The sequence below is a fragment of the Neovison vison genome, chromosome 1 (genome assembly GCF_020171115.1).
Source record: "Neovison vison isolate M4711 chromosome 1, ASM_NN_V1, whole genome shotgun sequence".
Taxonomy (NCBI): Eukaryota; Metazoa; Chordata; class Mammalia; order Carnivora; family Mustelidae; genus Neogale; species Neogale vison.
The window spans coordinates 93,505,281-93,530,780 of record NC_058091.1 but is presented as its reverse complement, the minus strand read 5'-3'; the positions used below and the strand labels follow the sequence as shown (position 1 = coordinate 93,530,780).

At 44.2% G+C, this 25,500-nt stretch overlaps 1 protein-coding gene across 1 annotated transcript in view; it reads left to right on the top strand.

Moving 5' to 3' along the window:
* Nucleotides 1–25,500, top strand: part of TNFRSF21 (TNF receptor superfamily member 21) — a 64,606-nt gene that overhangs the window by 19,149 nt on the left and 19,957 nt on the right. Inside the window, exons 2-4 of the mRNA XM_044252406.1 lie at nucleotides 357–1,005; nucleotides 2,503–2,997; nucleotides 24,285–24,550. Coding sequence (XP_044108341.1) covers nucleotides 357–1,005; nucleotides 2,503–2,997; nucleotides 24,285–24,550 — 1,410 coding nt within the window. The remainder of the gene's footprint in view (nucleotides 1–356; nucleotides 1,006–2,502; nucleotides 2,998–24,284; nucleotides 24,551–25,500) is intronic.

Below are 25,500 nucleotides of genomic sequence, written 5' to 3'. Positions count from 1 at the left end.
CATTTTGAAAATAAAGAAAAGTGCTTACATGTTCATATTCTCAATTGAATTTTATAATCGATTTGAGCAGTATTATCAGCTCCATTGAACAGACAGAAAAGAAGGAAGTTGAGGCAAAGGTCATGGAACAAAACCAAAGCTTCATAGCTAGTAGGTCAGGCCCCAGGATGGAATTGGAGTATTTCTCTCTTTCTACTTTGTCGCTCTAGTAGTGTTAGGAGGCTGCAGGACTGGTTAGATCTTTAATGGAAATGATGGTGGTGGTGTTGGGATTGTTCCATCCTTTCTTCTCCTCTGTTCTTATGTAACCCCTTCTCGGTTTTTGTTCCTTTTCCCTCCCCTTTTCTTTCTTTCAGCTCGGATTCCTTAGCACCACCACCGCTCAACCAGACCCGAAGGCCCCAAATCTTGTTGGCAAATATCGCCATGTCGACCATGCCACTGGCCAGGTGCTAACCTGTGACAAGTGTCCGGCAGGAACCTATGTGTCTGAGCACTGTACCAACACGAGCCTGCGTGTCTGTAGCAGTTGCCCTGTGGGGACCTTTACCAGGCATGAGAATGGCATAGAGAAATGCCATGACTGTAGTCAGCCATGCCCACGGCCAATGGTTGAGAAATTACCCTGTGCTGCCTTGACTGACCGAGAATGTGCTTGCCCACCTGGCATGTTCCAGTTTAATGGTACCTGCGCCCCCCACACGGTGTGTCCTGTGGGTTGGGGTGTGCGGAAGAAAGGGACGGAGACCGAGGATGTGCGGTGTAAGCAATGTGCTCGGGGTACCTTCTCTGATGTGCCTTCTAGTGTGATGAAATGCAAAGTATACACAGACTGTCTGAGTCAGAACATGGTGGTGATCAAGCCGGGGACCAAGGAAGCAGACAATGTCTGTGGCCCACTTCTGTCCTCCAGCACGACCTCACCTGCCCCTGGCACAGCCATCTTTTCACACCCGGAGCACATGGAATCCCATGAAGTCCCTTCCTCCACTTATGTTCCCAAAGGTAACTTAACCTCATGTGTTCATTATTTGAAAAAGTCTTTGAGCCCAATGGGACTACCCAACATGGGCTTGTATCAAGGATGTTTTCTCCATTTTGTATGTCCCAAAGTCACCCCTTGTAGAAGGGGCCACCATTTTGTGGCTAATTTAATCTGTCTTCTTTGGATGTATTAGAAACATTTAGACTCAGGTTTTCTTTTCGGGGGGATCAGATATCTAAAAACTAGGTCACATCAAGCTTAAAAAAAATAAATAACTGAGAGAAATAAGGACAGTGCATGACCTTATGTAAGTCTTCTTCAGGCCTTGGTTTCAGACTTGTCAAATACATGGATGATTTAGATGCTCAAGTTTCCTTTCAGATTCAAAGCTTTCCAACATGTAATCAATCCTGGATAGGCATAGCCAGAAGGAAAGAAGGAAGAGGAGGAGAAAATACCATGATGCCTGGAAGGGAGGGATAAATATGGGAACCAAGGTGGGACAAAAAAGGGGAACGAAAGTTAGAAGCTTTGGGAAACAACCACGTTTGTAGCCTGCTGAAGATAAATAACATTCACATCTGGAAAATAAGTTTTTTTTTTTTGAACGATTTTAATTTTATACCCTTCATCGAGTATCCTAGCTGCCTTCAGGATTTGGGGTCCCAGGCAGAATAAAAAAATTTATTCTTTTTTTTCCAAATCCTTTTTGGTTAATTTTCTTGAGGTGATTGCCAACTTGAGTTGTGCTTTCTAGCATACTCTTCATGTGTGATTACATTGGACCTTCATGATAATTCTGTAAGGAGGGCCTTATGACCACCATTTTGAAATGAAGAAACAAGTTCAGAGAGCTGGAATGACCTGTGCAGGTTTTCTCACAGAATGACGCAATCCAGGTCCTGTCTCTTGGGACTTGAAATACCTGGCTGTCACACTCCTTAGTGAAGACTACTGTGGAAGCTTCTCTGAAGGAACTCCTTCCTTCAGAGCTGTCAGCCCAAAACTTATCTCTTAATAATAAATCCTAAGAAAGCCTTGTTTTATTCACTGATTGGTCTCACCAGAGCTTTCACTGGTCAGATTTGGATTTAAGTTTGAGCTCTTTTCCCTAGCTTAGTCATATTGTCAGTTTTACCATTGTCTCTTGAAATGGCCAAAAAGCGGGAAAGGAAGAATAAAGGGATTCAGTTGGAACTAATTTTGTGAATAATTGATCCAATGTGAAGAGCTGACTAGAGCCCTGAGCATACATGAGTCTGCTCTGTGTGTGAAGCACAGGGGAAGCTTCTGTGAAGTTCAGATGGTGGGTCCCTGAGATGATCTTGACTTGGCCATGAGGAAGCAAGTTTAGCTGTGAAGTTTAGTTCTTACGCAAATGTGCAATATAATTTATTCTTAAGCGCCAAAGTTCATCTTTTCTTTCATTATCTGGCCTGGCTTGGCGATGAGCAGGAAGAGGAGGCATATACAGATCCCCAGATATAGAAAAGCTCTCCCCCCTCCTTTTTTTCTAGGCATGAACTCAACAGAATCCAACTCTTCTGCCTCTGTTAGACCAAAGGTACCGAGTGGCATCCAGGAAGGGACAGTCCCCGACAACACAAGCTCAGCGAGGGGTGAGGAAGGCGTGAACAAGACCCTCCCAAACCTCCAGGTAGTCAGCCACCAGCAAGGCCCCCACCATAGACACATCCTGAAGCTGCTGCCATCCATGGAGGCCACTGGGGGTGAGAAGTCCAGCACGCCCATCAAAGGTCTCAAGAGGGGTCACCCCAGACAGAACTTACATAAGCATTTTGACATCAATGAACACTTGCCCTGGATGATTGTGCTTTTCCTGCTGCTGGTGCTTGTGGTGATAGTGGTATGCAGTATCCGGAAAAGCTCAAGGACTCTGAAGAAGGGGCCCCGGCAGGATCCCAGCGCCATTGTGGAAAAGGCAGGGCTGAAGAAATCCACGACCCCAACCCAGAACCGGGAGAAGTGGATCTACTACTGCAATGGCCACGGTGAGCCCTCTTTCCTCCTTGCTCACACATCCCCCTGCCTTTCCTTTCTCAGTCCTTGCTGCCGGAAAGAGGGGGAAATGCTAAGCTTCCAGGTGTTCCTGGAATCCACAAGGGCCATTTGATCTAGTTGTGTTATGAAAAGTGACATGGTCAGCATTGGCTATAATATGTTCAGAGAGAATAATCACTCTGCCCTTTTCTCCCCTTGGCACATTTAGAGGAGACTGTTGACACACCAGAGACCTAGGGACTTTGTTCAACCGTGTCATTTAATAAGCGAGGAGGTAGTGTTCCTGGAGGTTTGGCAGTGTCCTTGACCCAGGCTGGTGGTTTGTTCAGGACGGACGGGCCTGACTCCACGTGTCCTCTTACTGTTGGGTGGCTTGCTTCTACAATACCAGACTACTGAAAAGTTAGAGGGCAGAAAATCCAGCTTGTTTTAATTAAGTCTGCCTTTTTGAATTGGAACCTTGCTTAGAGATTCCTATCACTTTCTCACATGTGCTTTTCCCCTCCTTGAATTTTTAGGATACCATTTCTATCAAGAGGATAGATCTTTTAGATTGTAGAGACCCTAAGCTTAATATACTGGTTATCATCTGAGGCCGGACCCTACATCTTCTGCCTAGCAGCCAGCCTTGACACAGGCCAGGACATTTCAGTTTTTCCTTTTCTGAAGACAAGCAACAGCTTACAGAACTCATCACGCAGCGAAATTTGGTCTGAAGACTGCAGGTTTGAGCTTGATGCAGTAACTTCCCTTTCTTTCAATCCTCCCTGAGCTGTCAGCCCCAAGTTTGGATAATCCCCTTCGGGTGTCTCCTTTTTCCTTAAAGACAAAGGCATAGGCCACATTTAAAAAAAAAAAAAGTCGTTTGACCTTTTTTTGCATTTAATCTTAACAATGTTTATGCCCTTTGCCCCAATAACTTAATTTTTGTGACTCTGTCATAAAAGTATAAACCAGAAATAGTAAAAAAAAAGATTTAAGCACAAAGGTCTTACGCATTTAAGTCAGCATTATGTGTAATAAGTAAAAACTGAAAATAATCCATTGCCCAGTTTTAGGGAAGTGAATAAGTAAATTATAGCATATCCATATAGTGGAAAACATGTTGCCATTGAAGATTGAATCAATTTTTTTTTTCCTTTTTTACCCATGACATAGGAAAATGTTAATACTAGGTTAAAGGAAAACAATAAAACCAAAACAGGCTACACATTTCATACAATATAATCCCAATTCTGAAAACTTTGGGAAAAAGACTGAAGAGAAATACACCAAAATAAAAATAATGTTTCTTCCATTTTGGTGGGGTATGGTGGAATTTATGCATGTTTCATTTTTTTTATTAGTTTTCTGTTCTTTTCCGCAAATTTTCTATAATAAGCACATGGAATTTTTATAATCAGATATTTAGAGAAAGTTAAAAAAAAAAAAACAACCTTCATTTTACTTCCTTTTGCTAGTCTGTGTGAATGATCAAACCGAGTGAAAATCAGACTGAGGCCAACATCCTCCCTGGGATAGAACTTTCATAGACTTGAATAAGACATCTCTTTGCTGGCAACCCAGCTGGGGAAGAAAGGCTTTAATTCTCCCCTCCTTTTTAATAAAGTATATTTTTGATTGGATATAATTTCAGACTTCAGAAAAATTTGCAATAGTGCAAAGAATACCAGTATATCTTTGCCCAGATTGAACTATTGTTAAATTCTGCCCTATTGCTTTATTTTTTGCACTTTTTACATAAAAATACATACAGACTTTATATTATGACATATACATAATATAGACTAATATGTTACATATAATGTTAGTTACACATAATGTTATATAGTATGTATAATATAATTTTTTAAAAGATTTTCTTTGAGAGAGAGCATGAGTGAAGGAAAAGGCAGAGGAAGAGGGAGAGGCAGCCTTCCTACTCAGTGTGGAGCCCACTGTGGGGCTGGATCCCAGGACCCTGGAATCATGACCTGAGCTGAAGGCAAACACTTAACAGACTGAGCCACCCAGGCGCACCTGATGTTTTATAACACATGATAAACAATATATATATATATGTAGACTGTCCCCGACTTAATGATGGTTCAGTTTAAGATTTGTTAGTATTAAGATGATGCCAAAATGATATGCCTTCAGTAGAAATCAATTGTACTTCAGATTATGAATTTTGATCTTTTCCTGGGCTAGTGATACACAGTATGATCCTCTTTCATGATGCTGGACAATAGTAGCTCCCAGTCAGCCATCAGATCCCACGGGTGAACAACCAGTACACTTATAACCATTATGGCCCCAAATAACTGTTCTGTTTTTCACTTTCAGTAGAGCATTCAGTAAATTACCTAAGATAGTCAACGCTTTATTTCAAAATAGGCTTTGTGTTTGATGATTTTGCCCGGTGTAGGCTGATAAGAGTGTTTGGAGCATGGTTAGGGTAGGCTAGGCTAAGCTGTGATGTTTGGTAGATGAGGTGTATTTTTTTTTTAATTGAGCATAATGGGTTAGATGTATTAAATGCACTCATGACTTACTCTATTAAATGATGTTTTCAGCCTGTGCTGCGTTTATCAGGATGCTGCCCCATCATAAGTCATTATTGTACATATGTACAGTAATTTTTCTAAATCATTGCATGGCACTTTATGCCTAGATACTTTGGTATGTATTTCCTGACAATAAGGACAGTCTCTTTAAAAAAAAAAAGTGGTCATTTTCAACTCAATCAATTTAATATGGATATGATATTTTAATTCACTGTCCATAGTCCAGTGTTGCTGATTGACCCAAAAAGCCCTTGACTGATAGCATCTCTTCTTCCTCTGGTCTAGGATCCGTCCAGGATCGGGTATTTCATTGAATTGCCCTTTAAGTGACCAGTTGTAACACTCATTCTGATCTATCTCATTAAGAGAAAATTAGCCTAGAACATCCTGCTGGATTTGTAAATGTCTGGAACTCTCCTCCCACTTTATTAAAGAAGTGACTTTGTTGCTCTAGTAGTTGCACTTACGGATTAGATCTCGATCAGCTGTATTTCTAAATGCCCTTTTGCAGCCTCGTTGTCAGAATTCTTGAGAACACTGGGAATCGTAGAAATAAAACTGGGTCCAGCAGCAGAAAGCAGCCTAATGCAGGAACTTAGACGTTCCTATGACCACTGTCACCTTGTAAACTTCCGTGCCTGTGTCCTTGAAACAATATCCTGTTTCGTAAAAAGAATACCAGTGCCAAATCAAACAAAGCCGGACCATGCCTCCTAGGATAGCAGGACCTGGGCAAGATGCTTTTCCAGCTAAATAACAATAGTCTCATTCAGGGGCAACCCCCTCTTCCCATAGATTAACCTTTCCCCCAGGTTTTTGCATCGAGATGTTTATATTTAAGGTGTTTTTTTGGTTGGTTTGGTTTTGTTTTTTTCCTGAGGAAGGTCTCCTCTTTCCAAATTGCTATTCTCAAAGGTACAACCAGGTAAAATCCCATTACAAAGAGAGGTTCTGTTTCATAAAAACCATTCAGGGACTCAGAGAGGCCTCTAGAAACTCTGCCTGTTTGATCTGATCACTGTGAGTTCCGGGCAGCCGATGATCCTGTATAATAAGGTCTTAATGTGGTCCTCATCCTTTCCCACTGAATTGTTCATGAGGATGAGAGTGGGGATACAATCACCTAGCTCTGGGGCGTGCCCTATAAAAGGGTGTGCAGGACCTCCCTTACCCCCGCCTGCCTTCAGCAGACGTGCCCAAGATCCTGAGTGCCTTATAGACCATCTGCACTCTGAAACTGGGGTCTTGGTTCCCAACTTTGTCACCAATGACAGCCTCTTCTCTGTTAGGCCCCACTCACCCCTCTCTACCTACTGTGGACTTCGGGTTTTTTAAAGTTGAACTCTAGAAAACTGCAATCCCACTTTCACGGAATGCTAGTATTGGAAACAGTGGGTGAGACACTGTGTAGCCAGGAGGATCGAGGAGTGAATGTGCTGTGGTACCTTGTGTGCCTCCTTCCTTTCTGAAGTCATCGCAGTGTTGCGTCTGGTAGGTTGGGACTGTACTGTGGTTCCCTGTAATAGGTCTCCAGCAGCAACAGAATTAGAAGTCCCTTCAGAATTTTTAGACACCAGAGCCTGTGTGAGAGTTCATTACCGGGTCCGAGTGTCATCAAGATGTACGTCTATTGTTAACGCTCCATTGCCATGTTTCTGTCACTTTTAAAAAACTTTAGTTCTTTCTGTAGTAAAGCCCAACACAATGAGGCAAGTGGTGCATCCAAAATAGTCCATCTGAAGTTAAGAACGAGTGTGGGTTCACGTTAATTGGGAGGTTACATGGGAAACAGTAGTTTTTGGTTTGTTTGTTTTGTCACAAAAGGCACAAAAGTGAAGATAGTGAAATTTGGTCTGTACTTAACCGGCCATACGTTGCGATGCAAGAAGCTCAAATGATCTCGAAATAGTCATGCCATTCTCTTCCTGGTAAGCACAGAAGATAGAGAACTGTGGTCCAGGCCCCCTTGAGAATGGGGATGCTGAGGATGGCCATCAACTGCTGCTCTGTCTTCACTGTTCCTTTATGGGCCATTTCTATTTACCTTTCCTTCCCTTTTCCCTCTTCTTTCTCCCTTTCTTATCTGTCTCTCTTCTTCTTTCCATTATTCCCTGTTCTCTTTGACTATTTGCAGAAGGTTGAAGTTGGCTTCCCGGCCAACCGGTTGGTCTAGGGCTTCGGAGGGCAAGTTTGAAAAACAGGTTGAGGAGTAGAAATCCGCCTGAAAATGCTCGTGCCGTTGAGAGGAACATCCAGTGAGGAGGGCCCTGCAAAGTGACAAAAGGAGCAAGAGATGGACAGTATTTCTCCCTGATCATTTTTTCTTTTTCTCTCATACTTAAGGCTATGAAGAGAAAATAAAATGAGAGAAACAGGAATTGGATTTATCTCCTTTGCCCCGAGCTTAGCTCCTGATTAGCGCATTCTTCCTCCCATGTCTTGGGGAGATAGTAAGCATTTGGCAGGGGCAGTGACTCTTCGGGTGTAGCTACTTTAAGTACAGGACATATAAGGACCGCAAAAGCCATAGTACAAGGAGCTGACAACATTCTTTCTGTAGCTGACTGTTTTGTAAACCCAGTAACCAAAGGGTAAAGGGCTCTTTCTGTAGAACTAGATTCTAAGATGCTGTTTTGTAATTCCCGTAGCTCTTACTGTCACTGCTGACCTGTGTGTGCATATGTGGTTTGTCTCCCCACATTGCTTTGAAGTCCTTAGAGAGTAGACAACTGGGTTTTACTGTGTGACCCCATGCCTGGTTAGTAGCACAGGGTCCTGGGAAGGGTGGTCTGGAGCCCAGCTGGCCCATATGGGAGCCACCTGCCCTGTGTAATTTAAAGGTGAAATGAATGAAAATTAAAAAATTCAATACCTCAGTTGTACCCGCTCCAGTTCAAAGGCTCGATGGCTGCATGTGGCTAGTAATGACCGTATTGGACAGGACAGGTAGAAAACATTTCCATCATAGAAAGTTCTGCCCATGAGCTAATTAATCCACTTAATCCTTTTCAAGGTTGGTTGGTTTTCAACCCATTGAACTATTGGATTTTTTCCTTTTGAGTTGTGATAATATTTGGTGTTAGGGATTTAACATAAAGATCTGAAGGTGGGTTCTTGATACAAGATTGCCACAGATACCAAGAATTAGTATTCAGAGCTAAAGGAGGCTTCCATGATAGCTGTGCTTTAAAATATGCAAAAAACATCTACAAAAACTGCTGGTATTCCTCCATCTGATTCGCTTCTTCAAAGTGGAAAACTTTGACCCGTGGACACTGGGGAGCTGGGAGATGAGAAGAGGGAGAAAACTGCTAATTTGCGAATGCTTCCGTGCTTGTGTATAAGTAGAATGGAGAGGACTTGGTCTGGTGGGGAGACCTTGAGCAGGGACTTAAGTATGGGAGTCCTGTGGTTGGGTCGGAGGTGAGAGATAAGGGGGCCTGGGAGGGAAAGCAGTCTCACGAACTAGAAACGACAGCAGTAAAGCTGTCTGGGTTCTCAAATTCTGGATTTTCCATTCCCTGTTCCTTTCAGTGAAGACCTTACACTTCTCTGGGCCTCTGTTTAGAAGGTTGGGAAAAAAAGGTGTTACCATAAGCGCTGAAGAGCAAAGACTCTGGAATCTGGTTCCACTTACTAGCTACGTGATCCAGGTCCCGTTAGTTAACCCCCTGTGCCTCATTTTCCTTATGGGTAAGATGGGAGTCGTAATAGTGCATGGTTTGTTGTGAGAGTGAACTGAGTGGGTGCCCAGCGCGCAGTGCGTTGCCGGCAGTGGGGCCAATTGTCTGCAAGCAGTAGTTGTGACGAGGGCGGTTGGTGATGGTAGAGACGACTCACGAGCCCCACTGTCCCCTCTGGTCATCTCTCCGTTGGTTTCCCGATTCACCCCCAGAAAGGATGACCGTGAGAAAGGCTGGAGTATTTGCCTTTATCATGCGCGCAGCTGTACTTAAGGAAGCAGTCTAGTTCTTCCTGGAGAGCTTCTTGAGTTCTAGCCATGTGTTCCTTTGTATATTTATATTAATTAATGTTAGTTAATTAATTAACATGATTATTTATTTATTTAATATATTTCTATTAGACTGTTACCCAGTCTGCAGACCGCTGAAGGGATGAGTTACAAAACAGGACCATGAGACACATGTGGGAGTGAGGAAAACACGGCAGTTATCCTGTATTTTGCTTACAAATAGCTCCATTTCTCCTTCGTGCCCTTCTGAAAAAAGACTAGTTTTTACCAGGACATCTTGGTCTTACCTCACGGGTCTGCCACCCACAGAGGTACTGTGCACTTGCTACAACATGTCTCTCAGGCACACCAGAGCCGTGGAGAGAGAGAGAGTCGTTTGGGGAGTGGTCTGCCCCCCCCCTTCATCTGCTTGCTCAGGGAACCGATAGACTTTGAGTGGAGAGAATGGAGAGAGGGACAGGAGACAGATGCAACCCGCTGTAGACTCCAGCGCACCCCTGTTGTCCTCTAAGAGAAACCAAGAGAGTGAATGGCTGTGAATATCCTGGTTTAGGGACTGACTAGTGCTGTGGAGGAGAGTTGGAAGGGAGGCATGCCGATTGCCACATAGGGTCAAGACATCCCAGATGCCATCCATTTTTTTAAAAAACTTTTTAATATAAACATATAATGTATTATTGGCCCCAGGGGTACAGGTCTGTGAATCGCCAGGTTTACACACTTCACAGCACTCACCATAGCACATACCCTCCCCAATGTCCATAACCCCACCCCCCTTCTCCCCACCCCCCTCCCCCCAGCAACCCTCAGTTTGTTTTGTGACATTAAGAGTCTCTTATGGTTTGTCTCCCTCCCGATCCCATCTTGTTTCATTTATTCTTTTCCTACCCCCCCAAAATCCCCATGTTGCATCACCACTTCCTCATATCAGGGAGATCATATGAAATTGTCTTTCTCTGATTGACTTATTTCGCTAAGCATAATACCCGTTCCATCTATGTCGTCGCAAATGGCAAGATTTCATTTCTATTGATGGCTGCATAGTATTCCATTGTATATATATCTATATAGCACATCTTCTTTATCCATTCACCAGATGCCATCCTTTTAACAAGGATGAGCTGGCTGAGTGAAGCCATGGGCTAGTTCTTCCGAGTTTGGGCTGCAGCCCACAGGAGGAGCCATGGCAGCAGAAATGACATTGGCCTGTGAGACCTGAAGTCCAGATCTGGTTCTTCTCAAATGCTGCATGATCCCTGGCAGAAGACTAGCTCTGTTTGAGTCTCAAATTGGTTTGTAAAATAAAGGAACTTGAACCCTTCACCACAGGGTCGCCTGATTTTGATCTATGTGGCCATTTTGCTGTGACCGAGTGCACTGCCATCCCATCAAAGTCTGTCCAGGGAAACACTGCCCTGACTGATCCTGCGGATGCCAGGGAGTAGAGTGCAGGGGCTGCAGGGCAGAGATAAGAGGCCAGGCTTAGCCCTATACCAACACCCGATGCCGAAGAAGGCCTGTGTGCTCACTGCCGCACTGGAGAGCTTGCCCTCCTGCTTGCACGAGAGTAAGGTCGGGGCAGTGAAGATTTCCACTTAAGCCAGGACGCACAATTGGGGAGGCCCAAGAGAATGTGCAGTAACAGTGCGAGCTTTCAGGGAGAGTGTGAGACATTTTGTAGCATGGTAGAGACTAAGCAGCGGTTAGAAAACTACTTCTGGGTCTTTCAGTTTCTTCAAGTGTGTCCCCTCAATTGCAGTGCAGAAGCTGTGTCCAGGGATCTCGTGCATTTCTGAATTTTTATGCAGAGGGAGACCTTGGTGGTCTCCTCTGGGCCAGTAAACCCCAGCCACAGCAGAGTTCCTGAGAATAGCTTTGCAGTGGTCACAAGGAGGGTATACTTGTACCTGAATCTCAGGGAAGAACAGTGCCTTGCCCAGGGTCATGTGGCCATAACTTAACTCCTGGGACGGTGATTTTTATATTTTCCATGTTGCCTCTCTGCTCAGAGGACTATAGGGTTCTGCCCAGTACAAAGGCTGTTGCGGTTTGAAAGCATTTTCTCCAGTTTCTTGAATGACAAAATGGAGAGGCTGTTTGCTTGTGAGGCTACTGAAGGCTGTGGCTGTGGGACCTAAGAACTTAGTTAGCCGTTTGGCCTCAGGGACTCAGGAGTGAATGAGGGAGAGAAAGATGAAGGCATGTTTCAGAGGGGGACAGGGGGACATCTTCGGCTGGTTTCTCCCTGGATTGCCCTCATGGGAATGCTGATGGCCCCTAGCTGGTCATTCAGTGGGGGCTGGAGGTGGTGGTGATGTTTCGCTTAATTAATCATCTTAATTGGGTAATTTCAGAGTTGGAGAAGTGAAGAAGCTGATGACTGGAGATGAATTAGATCTGGGCTACAGGTGAAAGTAAAGAAATACTTAAAGCTCTTAAAGTCTAGGTGGAACATTCCCACCTTGACCTTGAAGAGACAGAATCATCCCCCCCTTCATTTATCCTTTCTTTACACCCTCTTAGCCTGTCTTTCAGGCATTTGAGCACCTTCCTGGTTGCTCTTGACATTCTCTGACTTGAACTCAAGTTTTACTTGTCCAGAATTGTTCTCTAAGGAAATTGCTCCAAGGGAATCTGTGTAAAGCCTTATTATTGACACACTGTTTTGCGGGAAGAGGGAGAAATAATACTTCATGGTTATTGAATGCTTAGTGTGTGCCAGGCACTATTCTGTGGTTATAGGTACTTTCTTATTTAATTCCTAGAACAACCTTCTAATGTCAGGATCATGCCCATTTTACATATTAAGAATGTAGAAGGCACAGAAGGGTTGCATGACCTGACAAAGATCATACCTCAAGTCCATCGTGAGCCAGGACTGGCACTCAGGCAGTTGGCCTTGAATTCTGAGCTGGTAACGAGTGTGCAACACCGCTGCTCACTTGTGTCCCTCCAGTGTTTGGAGGAGGAGGGGTGTGGTGTGGGCAGACAGTCGAAGCCTAGACTATTGCAAATATATTGTTGTAACTCATTTGTCCATTATTTCCATTTTCTCCTTTTCTATGATGCCATGAAGAGAAGTAGGAGTTGGCGGAAGACATATTCAAAAGATGTATGTTCAAAGAAGCAACCAAAACTCAGGAAAGACGGGGTTGGTAACGTGGTGCTTCACCCGGGGAGGTAGCATGGTGCTGTGAAGGATGAGGGCTGATGGGCTGGACTCTCAGCCCTCACTAGGCAACTATGCCAAGCTACTGATCCTCTCCTCAGTTTTTCTATCTGGAATGTGGACAGAACTCCTGTCTCATGGGGTTGTTTCTAACGATCAAATGAGATCATCTGTAATATTGATCAAGCTGCCAGCTCGGCTTTTTTTTTCTTTCTCTCTTTCCTCAGAGGATAGTCAGGAAGTTGAGCTGTACTAAGCATTTATGCAGAGCTGATGTCAGGGTAAGAGACAGTTGTATCTGATGTTCAACACAAGTAGAACTCCATTAAGTGTGAGACTTAGTGAGTCACAGGGGCCAGGAAAAATGGCTGTGGAGAAAACATCTGTACTAAGAACGTTGGCCATAATACGCCTCAAGGCCTGACTGAGCAGCACAAGAAGAGCTTGAAGGGAACTGACCGTGTGGCACGTGGCATCTGGTTCTCAGCATTCTTGAGGGTGAGACAAAGGGCTTTTGCTCACCCAGCCTGCCCTCATGGTGTGAGGGGCACGGCTGAGGGGATAGTGTGGCCTGGGGCCATTGGGGGTGGCAAGCACCCCATGCCCCAGGGGACAGGTGCAGTGGGCCACCGTTGATGGAGAGGGAAGCTGTGGAAAGGGATGGAGCTTGTGGGGCCTGGTGGTGCTCACTGGAGTGACGAAGGACTTGGATTCATTTATCTCTAACATCTTCTGTTCTGAAGTCCTATCCTTCAGTGTTGCAAAAACTGAACGGTGAAGTTAAACACAGTCCACAGCCAAACTGCTTCCGCATCTCAGGCTTGAAACCCCAAGATGAAGTTCAAGTGTGGACTAGCTGGCTTGGGGGTTAAACCTCGTATTTGCATAACTCGGTTGCATAACTTTATTTGTATAAGATGTGTATCCCAATCTAGTTGTAAAGACTGTACTTTGGGGGAAACAGTGCTGCTTCAGAACCGGGAATAATTTGCTTGTGTAAAGTTCAGGACATAGTCCTCGACCCATGCTACCTTTTAGATCCGGAGAATTTCTGGTAATATATCTTTTGTTTCTTCCATCTTTTCCTCTATCCACAAGCCACTGCTCAAGCAGAGCTATATGTGACATCGTCCCACATTACCTAGCCAACAAGCAAAACCTATCCCTTCTCATCTGCATTGTCTTTAGGTTTTACTCAAGAACAGCATTCTTGGTTCTGGTCCTTAGGAATTCCAATGATAGGTTTAGGAAATGTGTTTCCTTCCTTCCCAGCCTGTGGTTTCTCCTTTAGGATGGGTCAGGTGCAGGAGAATTGGTTTTTATGGGGGTTGTGAAGGAAACCCTTTTCTTGGATTCCCAGCTCTGCAGCCTTCCTCCTCTTTCCAAGGAGGCAGTCTAATAGGGATGGCGTTTCTGGCACGAGTCTTTCCCCAAAGTTTCAGTGACTGGTTAGGGGACAGATGTCTAGTAACCAGAAGCTGTGCCTCATATGCCCCATTTGAACAGTATCAATATTCTCTTCCATCAGGTTTCAGGAATGGCTTAAAACATTTCAACTGAATTATGAAAACTTCTCTATGCAGCATTCAGAGAAGAACAAATGAAGTGTGTTAGGAATTGGATAATAAGTACTTCTCCACTCCTTTTTTTTCCCCCTAAAGTGACACTGTGGGGTGTCTCTTTGTATTGACATAGGCCAGATCATGAAGTGATTCTGGGATGCAAAGATGACCTCTTACACTGTGATTATGAAATCTGTTTTTCTAATCTTATAAGAAAGGTCTCTCTCTTGCTGCCATTAAATCTACTTTTCTTCAACAAAGACTTATCTCATGCCGACTGAGCGCCATATCCTGCTCCAGGTATTTTCTGAGTATTAACCTAATTTCCATAACTCTGGGAGGTAGGCCACTATCATTACCATTTTACAGATGGGGAAACTGAGGTGGAGGTAGTAACTTGCTCCAGGTCACGCAGCTAGGAAGTGGCAAAGCCAGGTTTTAAACTTGGACGCCAGTCTGACTCTAGATACTGCCCCGTGATTCTTACAGTCTGGATTTCCCATGAATCACCTGAGGCTGGAAATGGCTAGGTTTCTTTGGCTGATTTTTTTTTTTTTTTAATCATGTGGCATTAAGAAAACGTTATTGCCCTTAGCAAAGCCCAGCTTGTTCTGAAGGAAACCAACTACAAAACTGTCATCAGTAAAGAGTTGTCCTTTGTAGAAGTCACACTGATTACCTGCTTTTCGATTTTTTTCTTCGATTGCTTGAAAGGAGAAAATTTGAAAGCCAGATATCCAGTGGGCTTATGGCTCCAAGGGTTCTTGTAATAAATAAAGGCTGTGACCAGTAAGTCAGAGGTGCTTTGCTAATCAGAAGTCACATCTGTTGAACTTGGGTTTTCCCAGCCTCAGATAGCAGCCAGTTGCGAGCAGAGAAACCTTCCTTTTTTGCCTGAAGCCACCTTGTCAAAAATTCCAGACGGTCACCTTACTGTCAGCCCACATTTCCTATGAGAACTTGAAGTGGAAACACCAGGAAGCCGGGCTGAAGAGAGTACAATGTCTCACTGAAGAGGCCACCAGGTCCTTTGCCCCCTCCCCGGGGGCTACCCTACCACAGTGATTTTCCAGCAGCTGGAAGCGGCTTTTTTCCCCATGAACCCCTCACCCCACTGCCTTTTCCACCTTTGTGTCCAGAGATGCCACTTCCGGCAGACAGCACCTTTCTGTTTAACCTCTGAGGATGTCTGTCAATTATACAGTGGACAGAACTGTTGCAGGGGAAAAGCTCCTCTTATCACTGTAGCCTAAAAAGCATCATCTCATGCACAAAGTGGCCAGAGAGGGGCATTTGCCCTATGGTGTCACAGGCTGCTGTCCATCCCAACCCCCCCAGGCTGGCCCACTGATCACGTCTTCCTCTAGGCTTTATGGAGAAGGTATTTAAATTTTAAATGCGTATTTTATTTTGTAATTTACCTAACTAGCAGCTTTTAAATTTAAGCTCTTTGGGGTATTGAAAGACATATTAGCATTTTCCCCACAGAGGACTAAAATACAAATAGAAACAAAAAAAATTCTTAAAAATGAGTGCCCTTGAATCAGCCTGGTCAGGTGTTACATAAGCAGATTTTGCCGAGGAGGAGGAATTTCTAGATTTCTGTTGTTCGTTCTTCACAAATAACTGGTTGTTAACATCAAAGGCTGTGCACAGAATTTGACACATTAAGTGTGTTTGTTATGTCAACTTTTAAAACGTAGTTGGGTTCAAGTTTATATGTTAAAAAAATAATGACTCTTACTATGTTTTATCAGATCTAAGACACCACTGATGGTGACATACCATTTTTTTTATATTCCACTAAGGAAGAAAACCCACTGTGACCAAGCTATGAAAAGGCATTGATTCAAATACACATTCAGATGTCTTAGAATCCGTGAAATATGGCGGGATCTTAGCCACGATCTTGCATCTTTTCTATAGAGTCTGACAACATGATTGTAACTGAACTGTTAGTTTAGTTTCCTGTGCTTGGCCTGTCGCCAGCATTTAACACACTTGATTCCCTTCTGCCCAGAACACTTCCTTCCCCTGGCCTCCAGGACACTGTTCTCTGGGGTCCTCCTCCCACCTCTCTGGCTACTCCTTCTCCATCTCCTTGGCTGCCTCCTCCTCTTTCACTTGACCTGTGAACAGTAGATGGCCCCAGGGCTGAGGACTTGCACCTCTTTTCTGCCTGCACATTCTCCTTCCTGTGGTGACCCAGACCTTTAAAGACCGTCCATCTGCTCCTTATTCCCAAGTGCATAGATCCAACCAGGTTCTCGTATCTGGATGCAACATGCAAATATCCTCTCACTTGTGTGACCAACCCGGATGTCTAGATACTTGACAGCTAAGATGTCTAAACCAAATTCCAAACAACACCCCCACGTCAGTCACCTGTTGCAGAAAGAGGCCCCTCCAGCCTTCCAGTTCCTCAGGCCAGAACGTTAGAGAGAGCCTCCTTTCCTTTCTTTCACACCCCATAGTTAGCAAACCCCGTAGCAAATCCCATCAGCTCTTCCTTCAAAATATATACAGAAGTTGACCATTTCCTATCATTTCCACTGTGGCCCCTCTGCCCCAAATGAAGTCAGTCCCCTCCCTTGGAGGATGTCTGTGGGCTCCTCCTCTGCCCAGGCACTTTCCATGTCTTCCTGACACAGCATCCAGAATGATCCTGTCCACATGGAAGTCCAATGATGTCCTTCAAAACTGAGACATTGAGACTTTGTTTAAAAGTCTCCAGTGACTTTTTGTTGCACCCGGAGTAGCAGCCTGAAGACCCAGAACAATCCATACTCCCATTTGTCTCTCAGCCTGTGACCCCGTCACCCTCCCCCTTGCCCACTGGCTTCCGCCACACCAGCCTCCCTACTCCTCCTTGTGTATGCCAACGCCCTTCCTTCCCCAGACCCGCTGTTCCCTCTGCCTAGGAGTCCATTGTCTCACATTCCTGCGTGACATGCTGTCTTACTTCAGCATGATTTAAATGTTTTTGAATTTAAATGTTACTTCAGCGAGGCCTTCTTTTAGCTCTGAGGGAGGAGGCCCCAATTCTGAAATGTCAGTCCTGACCTCCCATCCCTGGTCTCTGATCTGTTTTTCCCTTTAGCATGCCTCACTATCTATCACTGAGTATTTTATTACTTCCCGTGTCCCCCAGGACAAGGAAAGGCTTTGGTTTTGTTGTATGTCCCGCCATGCCCCCAGAGCCTAGAATAGTGTCGGTGTGGTCACTGCTCTGTACATTTTTGTTAGATAAATAAATGAACAGCTTCAGACATAGGCTAAGACCAGGAGATAGGAGCCATTTTTGACCTTGTTCTTTTTGTTTTCTTCCATGGGATGAAATAAAAGGTTATTGGTTTTCCTCACGGCCTCAGTGATATCTGTTTTTTCCATCTGGAAAATTGTACATTGTTTTGATAGAACTTGTCATCGGTAAACAGTCCATCATTAGCTTTATGAGACCTTTGCACTGTGGTTTTAGTAGCTGCTGGGCTTCATCTGAGCTTATGATGATTGCCCATTGAATCTTCAATAAGATAGTGATTAATTCAGCTTCAGAAGTCACCTTTTGGGTTAAAATGAAGTCTAAGCAGTTCCTCTAACATTTGTACTTCAACGAGGCAAAGACTATTTTTAACTTGGGGCATTCTGAGCTCCCAAGCACTGATAAAGCAGTTTCCTGTGTGATGCATTGGGAGTGATCCCTGTTGATAGCCCATTTTTAAATCATCTTATGATATACTAGTTATTACAAAATACATGCGCATGTTTCGGGTTTGTTGCTCTTAGAAGCACTTATTGTGTAATATGGCCAGACAGATCTTGGTCTAGACAGCTCCTCTCTGCAGGGGCAGAATCTGGGAGACTTTTCCTCTGGCGCCTGACATGGATGTGGTGGGCCACCCTGATGGGGGAGAGGGCACCGCCAGAGGGAGAGACTCTTGCATAAGAACTGGTTCCTGTGCCAGGAAGCCCAGCTTCCACCCATCAGGGACCACATGAGATCTGGCATGGCTTCACGACAAGGGAGTATTAGCCTGTGGCACCCCCAGCTTCTCAATGGCTGCAGTTATAGAGATTAATGAGATGATAAAAGGTGGTGTAGGGGATCAGGAAAGAGGGGAAGCTAACAAAAAAGGGATTCATCCATCCATCCATCCATCCATCCATCCGTCCATCCTATTCCTAGTATGTGCTAGGTGCTGGAGATAATGGTAGTCAAAGTCAACATGGGGATTGGGCAGAGGGTGGTCAAAAAGTCGTCAATGAGGACATTGCCATTGTATTGGGAAGAATATCAATTCTAGGAAGAATATCAATTGTATTCAGATTTCAAACCTGACATTTGTTGCTGTGTATGTACTTTTAATGCGCTGCCCTGTACCTGCAGCTTATAAGCCTGAGGCCCCAGCGTGTACTGATTAACAGCAATGTCTGAGGGGCAGGAATTAGGGAGATGATAGAGGGGTGAGAATCTTGAGATCATTGTCTCCTGTTGTTTGTCGACCTCACAGGAGACTGCTGTGTGTACAGAAACCAGCATGGGGGTAACTGTGGAGTCATCTGTCCTGGGAGGAGGTTGTGTATTAATTGCCTCAATGGGAATTTTCTCATTATTTGCCCCTCTCTCTTTCTAGAAGAATAATGAGAACCAATGTTACATTTCAAGTATAGGAGATGCCATGGGAATGTTCGAGTCTTTTAAATAACGAGAATTTGGGACCATCACAGAGTTTATAAACCTCCTCACTCTCCCATGCACTCGTTCTGTGTGAAGCTGGGTGTGGAGTGTGGACTGGGTGCTGTGCTGTGTGTTACAGACGGCCTTTGTTTCCTCTGGCTCCGTCATCCCTGGCCTTCGTCCCTCATCCAGTGAGGCTTTAATGTGGATTCTTAAGGAAGGCACTCATTTTGGATATTTATCTCTAAAAGGAAAGAGCTTTAATACCCTCTCTGCTGATAAAGGTCAATTCAGGTTTTTATGAAAAGATATGGAACTCTTTTTTTTTTTTTTTTTTTTTCATACTGGAGCTTAAAAAAAAGAGACTCAAGTTAATGTTGTTACCCACATGCTATCTAATTCAGGATTTTAGAATGCACAAGAAAAATGCCGTTTCATCCACAATAGCCTGGTCGATGACTTCATGCCTCTGTTCTTATGTTCCCTGATAGGGGTCTGGGCAGTGTCAGCAGCGAGTACTGATGGGACACCCTGCATGTCTTTTTCTTGGACTTTTGCCTTTCTCTGAATGGAGCCCTTCTGTGTGGTGGTACTTTTGACATGTACTGGTGAGGTTCCAGAAAGCACAGGAAGCCAGGATTGTGGCTTTTGCCTTCATCATTCCATACGTACAGTCCTGGAGCTAAAACCCAAGTCTCTGCAAAACTCCCGCCACCTTTTAGGTCCATCGCCCCGACGACTTGTCTGTGCAGAGATGGAGGGGATGGAGGAAGTGAAAGCGGTGTGTACTCAGGCTCTTGGCTTACCGGTTTTACTAAGTGATCCCATAAATCACCTTTCCTACCCTATGCGATGGCAGGTGGTGGTGTTCTTTTATCGATGTGGATGCCGAAACTTTAGAGATCATGACTAACAGGTCATGGTATTTGAAACCGTATTTGTGATGGCCAAGTTCATGATCTTTCCACGACCAGCACCTTACAATTCGAAAGCTCAATCCTGGGGCCAGGGCCACCTTCTTGCATGCAGCTCCTGGTGAGAATAGCGTCTCGTGAACGAGGGCTTGCTTGACTCCTTCTCGGAGCTCTAGGACCTGACATCACAGGAAAAGCAAAGTTAAGCTACACACCCCTGTCTGCATTTCGGTGGGGTGAGGGATGTGTTTTTTTAACCGAAGAAAAAAGATATTTGGCTTCATTTTCAGCTAAAGGAGTCAGATGGATTCAACACATCTGTCTATAGTCTGGATGAAAACTTGGAACTCTGCTGGGGCAGGTGATGGGGACACTCTGGCAGTCAGAGAGTTGGTCTCCATTTCCCTCACCCCCATGTCACAGTCATAATTGGGGCGAGAGCTTGCATTATCGTGTGTGTGTGTGTAAGGGTTTTGTTTTGTTTTGTTTTGTTTTTAACACAATGCTTTTTTAAATCTTTATGCCATTTGATAATTTAGCGATGGTCCCTTCGAGTTGCAAGTTTCAGGGGTTGGTGAACTATCATCTTGGTGAACCATCTCATATTGCAGGAGGAATTGCAAGAGACCTCCCTGTACTCAAAACCTAATACGTTTACTGTTGCCCTTTACAGAAAAAGTTTGACCTGTCTCTCTTTTTCCCCCCTAAGGGTACCATGCTGTAATTTTAAATAAAATAAATAAACTCTTTAGCCCCAGAGAAAACTTTCCCAACATCTGCTTGGTCAGTAATAACAGGCCAGGAGGAAGCATACACACCATATCCAACCCCAAGTGCGTTTATAATTCCAGCGTAATAAAGCTCCTCACTACACTACATGTACTGCCAACAGAGGTACCATTAACTAGCTAGCTGACCTTGAACCAATCACAAAGTAATAAGATATAAGGAAGACCCATTTCCCCAGCATCCAGTTTAGCAAATAGAACCTTGTGACCCCCTTTGAAGTCCCTTCTTTTTCTTTACCCAGTAACCTCCGCCTCCCACCCCCAGCCCCCAGGTTACTATCTTAATTTGGTTTAATTGTCTTCCTGCTTTTCTCTGTAGTTGTATTCTTTAGTTTTGCCTAAAACTTTTTTTCTGAACAAAGAACACTTTCAGAGCCCAACAAATTTTGTTTCATTGGCATTACTTGATTTTCTTGGGGATAAATTATTTCTGTATTAGAATTTTGTAAAGGTTATCAGTCCAGCAAACCCAGTAACCTGCAGTGACTGCTCAGCAAATATTCTTGAAATACCTTGGGGGCGCCTGGGTGGCTCAGTGGGTTAAGCCGCTGCCTTCGGCTCAGGTCATGATCTCAGGATCCTGGGATCGAGCCCCGCAACGGGCTCTCTGCTCAGCCTGGAGCCTGCTTCCCTTCCTCTCTCTCTGCCTGCCTCTCTGCTTACTTGTGATCTCTCTCTGTCAAATGAATAAATAAAATCTTTTTAAAAAAAAATACCTTGCAAGCTTTTCATTCCCCTTTGATGGGTGGGGACAAGGAATTGCACACTCAGGGGCGCCTCCCCTGCTGCGTTGTTGGAACCCTGAGCCACGCCGGAAGGCTGATGTCTCTAGCCGTTCTCTCTGCCATCTTTGTATTTATCAATTGTGCCATGAGAGGGGGTGTGGAGAACAACACTGCCAGCCCCGGGGGCAGTTTCTGCACATTGACTCCGTGTTTTCATAGTAAAAAAATAAGATGAGACCTGATTTGTGGGCCTTAAATTTAGCTTCCAGTCAGTGTTGGTTGATGGAAGATCTCATTGTATCCATTCTTCGTGTTTTTCTTTTTTCCTCTTTTTTCTTTATTTTGTGGCTGAAAAGAAAGTATAAATACTGGGTTTTGGAAGAGGGAACTGTTGTTATGTTTGAGCCTTTTAAACTCTGTAATTACTCTATAAAGGCTGGGTATTTGCCTCAGAAATGCATTTAGTCTTAAGTTTTAGTGTTCAGTATATGGAACATTTATAATGATGGGGTACTTCTAAAAATAAATCAAGTCTATAGAAAATGTTAATCAGCTCATCCCCAGGGACTGTACTGAGTATGTCCATTGCACAAATGAGGAAATGGACATGACAGTTAGTGGTCTGCCCAAAGCCACACTGTCACTGGCATTATGAAGATTTAAGCAAAGGTCCCATGTACAAGAAAATGCAGTCATGTTTTCATGTAAGGCACTGTGGGCCTTCGCCAAGTTAACCCAAATTAAGATTCAGGGACTAACATGCCTTTTGGTATTTGGAAGAACCTACCACATCAGTCACAAATTGCTAGTTTGCTCCTTAACATTACCTGCAGGGTTTCAAGTAGGACATGGCATATTTATTTATTTATTTATTTATTTTTAAGAGGAGCCTGTTACTTGAAATCAAAAGCTCTGTATCTGGCCAAACATTGCCCTGAAAATTGAAAAGCAGCTAGTTCAAGTGTATTTAACACTGCCAGAGAAAATCATGTGAAAAGTGTACCAGTGCTTCCCTCTACTCTTAGAGCATTCTACTCTTAGAGTTGACAAGGAGGCAGCCTTCTCCTAGGAACTTAGTTTTCGAAAGACATTTGTGGGTGGTTGATTTAGGATGTATATACACTCTTGGAGGTCATCCACCTTTACAGGTTGGCATCGCAGAGTGAGGATTTTTTTTTTTTTTAAAGATTTTATTTATTTATTTGACAGAGAGAGATCACAAGCAGGCAGAGAGGCAGGCAGAGAGAGAGGAGGAAGCAGGCTCCCCGCTGAGCAGAGAGCCCGATGCGGGGCTCGATCCCAGGACCCTGAGATCATGACCTGAGCCGAAGGCAGCGGCTCAACCACTGAGCCACCCAGGCGCCCCCAGAGTGAGGATTTATGTTGAGGAAACACCAGGTCCTCCATTTCCAAAGAAACTTCTGAAATTAGCATTGCTCTTTTCTTAGGCAAAAATCGAGAGCTGATTTTCTAGATATTTTCACCAACTGATGGGAGCAAAAAATAAGATTGTTCTCCCCTGGTTTTCCTCTAGTTAATTGAAAAATTTAGTTCTCTATAATAGGAAGCTTTTCTTTATTCTCTTTTCTACCCGCCCCCCCACTTCACTTGGAAACTTGACTCTTTTTTTTTTTTTTAAATTGTTAGTGTTTTAAAGACATTGTTAACTATCATAACTGTGGTATCTGGGCATGTGGGTATGGCTTCATTCAAAGACGTGGTATTGGCTGAGAGGACTCACCATGCCCCCCACCCCGTCATGTGGTAAACTGCCAGATCCCATGCCGTGAGGTTCTCTATGACCGCATGTATCAGTTTGGGCAAAGCCAGTGTCCAATGCCCAGAGAAGGTGCTGTGAAGAGGAGGACACCACAGCGTGCCGCTCAGGGAAAGCTGTACCTCACAGAGGGTCGGTGCCAAGGGTTCCTCTTGAGCTTGCAGCTTCGGGATTGGATTTGACATTGCACACTGCACTCCTCAGATCTGAGTTTTGCAGACCCACACTGACCTAGTTTACAAGTGACAGTTACAAGTGCTCCCATCAGTTGTTGTGAAAATATCTAGAAAATCAGCTCTCGATGGCAGAATGACAGTACACTGCCCAGTGGGTTGGGTTGCATTCCCACCCAGCTCCCTTTGTGATATTGGGCAAATCACTAGTTTTCTAAGTGTTGTGTCTTATCTGTGCACTTGGAACTTTAATGCTTTATAAAGATGTTCCAAGAGCCAGTGCCTTAACATAAAACCCAGGAGACTCTCATGATTGTTACTGTACTGTCATTTGGGTTATTGTCTCCATTATAACTGTACAGGTCCGCTTACGAGACTGAATAATAGATCAGAAAGTTGCTTGTTGAGCATAGGATTGGAGCACCAGGAGCCAGAAGTCCTGCAGGAGTGCCTCCCTGGGGCTGGAATGGCTGGTTACTGTCGGTTGACATAAAGGACATTATTGCTAGAATCTGAAGACCCTTTACGTAACTAGACAATGTTGGATCAACTCCATGTCAGTTTTAATTTGTGGTTTCCTTTTTCCTTAATTTCATGAAGTCACCACTTTTTTGGTCTGGGGGCCTCTATTGAGTTACTCTTGTTTTTAGCAGTGACAAAGGAATCACTGATGATTTTGTTTGGGTTTGGCTTTCCAAACAGCTTTTTCGGGGGCTGTATATTGTCTTTCCAGGATTGGTCCTTCTTCTCACTCTGCATTCAGGAAGTGAACTTTGCAGGAGGGAACCCAGTTAGTCCCCAGGAGGGGCTTCGGATGCTGAGTGCTCAGAGAAGATAGTCCGTTCCTTTGACCAATAACAATGGGAGAACGTGCTTCCTTTTTGAGTCTATTAGAACAGAATAGCTATATATATAAAGACCTTCCCTCCTGTGCCTGGATTTGTCTTGAATTTTATTTTCTTTCTGGTTTAGGGATTGACATCCTGAAACTCGTCGCAGCCCAGGTCGGAAGCCAGTGGAAGGACATCTACCAGTTTCTGTGCAATGCCAGTGAGAGAGAAGTGGCTGCTTTCTCCAACGGGTACACAGCTGACCATGAGCGGGCCTATGCCGCCCTGCAGCACTGGACCATCCGGGGGCCTGAGGCCAGCCTTGCCCAGCTCATCAGCGCCCTACGCCAGCACCGGCGTAACGACGTGGTGGAGAAGATTCGGGGACTGATGGAAGATACGGCCCAGGTATTGTACCTGGGTTGTTGGTCTTTCCAACTAACCTTTCACTCCTTGATACATAATAAGGAAAAATACAGGTATCAGGTCTTTTGGTTCACACACATTTCTCTTCGAGGGCTGTGGTTCTCAGTGGTTGTCCATTACAATCATCTAGGAACTTTATGAGTTCCTAGAAAGGCCATCCATTTAAGTACAAGTTTGCGTATGGACTTCTAGGTCTCACAAACTTCAATTAAAGTTTCCAAATAAATTCCCAAAGTAAAGGAAATGTTGCCACCGAGACCTGATAAAACCCCACTTAAAATTTAAAAGGCCATTCTGTCGCTGTTATTTTTCAGGGGTCTAAATTCATTACCTCAAGAGCTGGAGAGAGATGTTCCCCCATCAACTCTACTTCACCACCATTATGTACCAAATTTTGTATATCAAGGGACTCAATTTTATATACTTGAGATGTCCAAGTGCTTCTATTTTTTTATACCAACATTGTAGTCTTTCTTCATTATGGGAGTAAACATTCATCAGGAGGATCTTTAATTTAAGTGACTGGATAAAATTTATAGGGGCTAATTGACGCCGAAAGTAGTCTTTGAACTCCTGGCCTATTTTTAACTTCTTTGAGATATGAAATTTCAGAAAAAAAATATTTATGAATAGATGGGTGGTAAACATGCAAAGGCGCACACCGGTGTTTTGTGACTTCCTGAGGACGGTATCAGAATATGGCTCAAACGTGAACGGGCTTCCTTGGAATGCTGACTTTTAAGGAAGGAGCTGGTAGGATGAGCAGCAGACCTGAAGAAGGATGGAGATGATGGAGATCCTGGAGAATAAGTCATACCGTCTTTTCGACAATACTTACAAGAAAGGGAGAATGTGGTTGATGCCGTGTTAGGATTTCGTTAACATGGAATACTTGATAAAGTGGAAAGATGAGGGGCGCCTGGGTGGGTGGC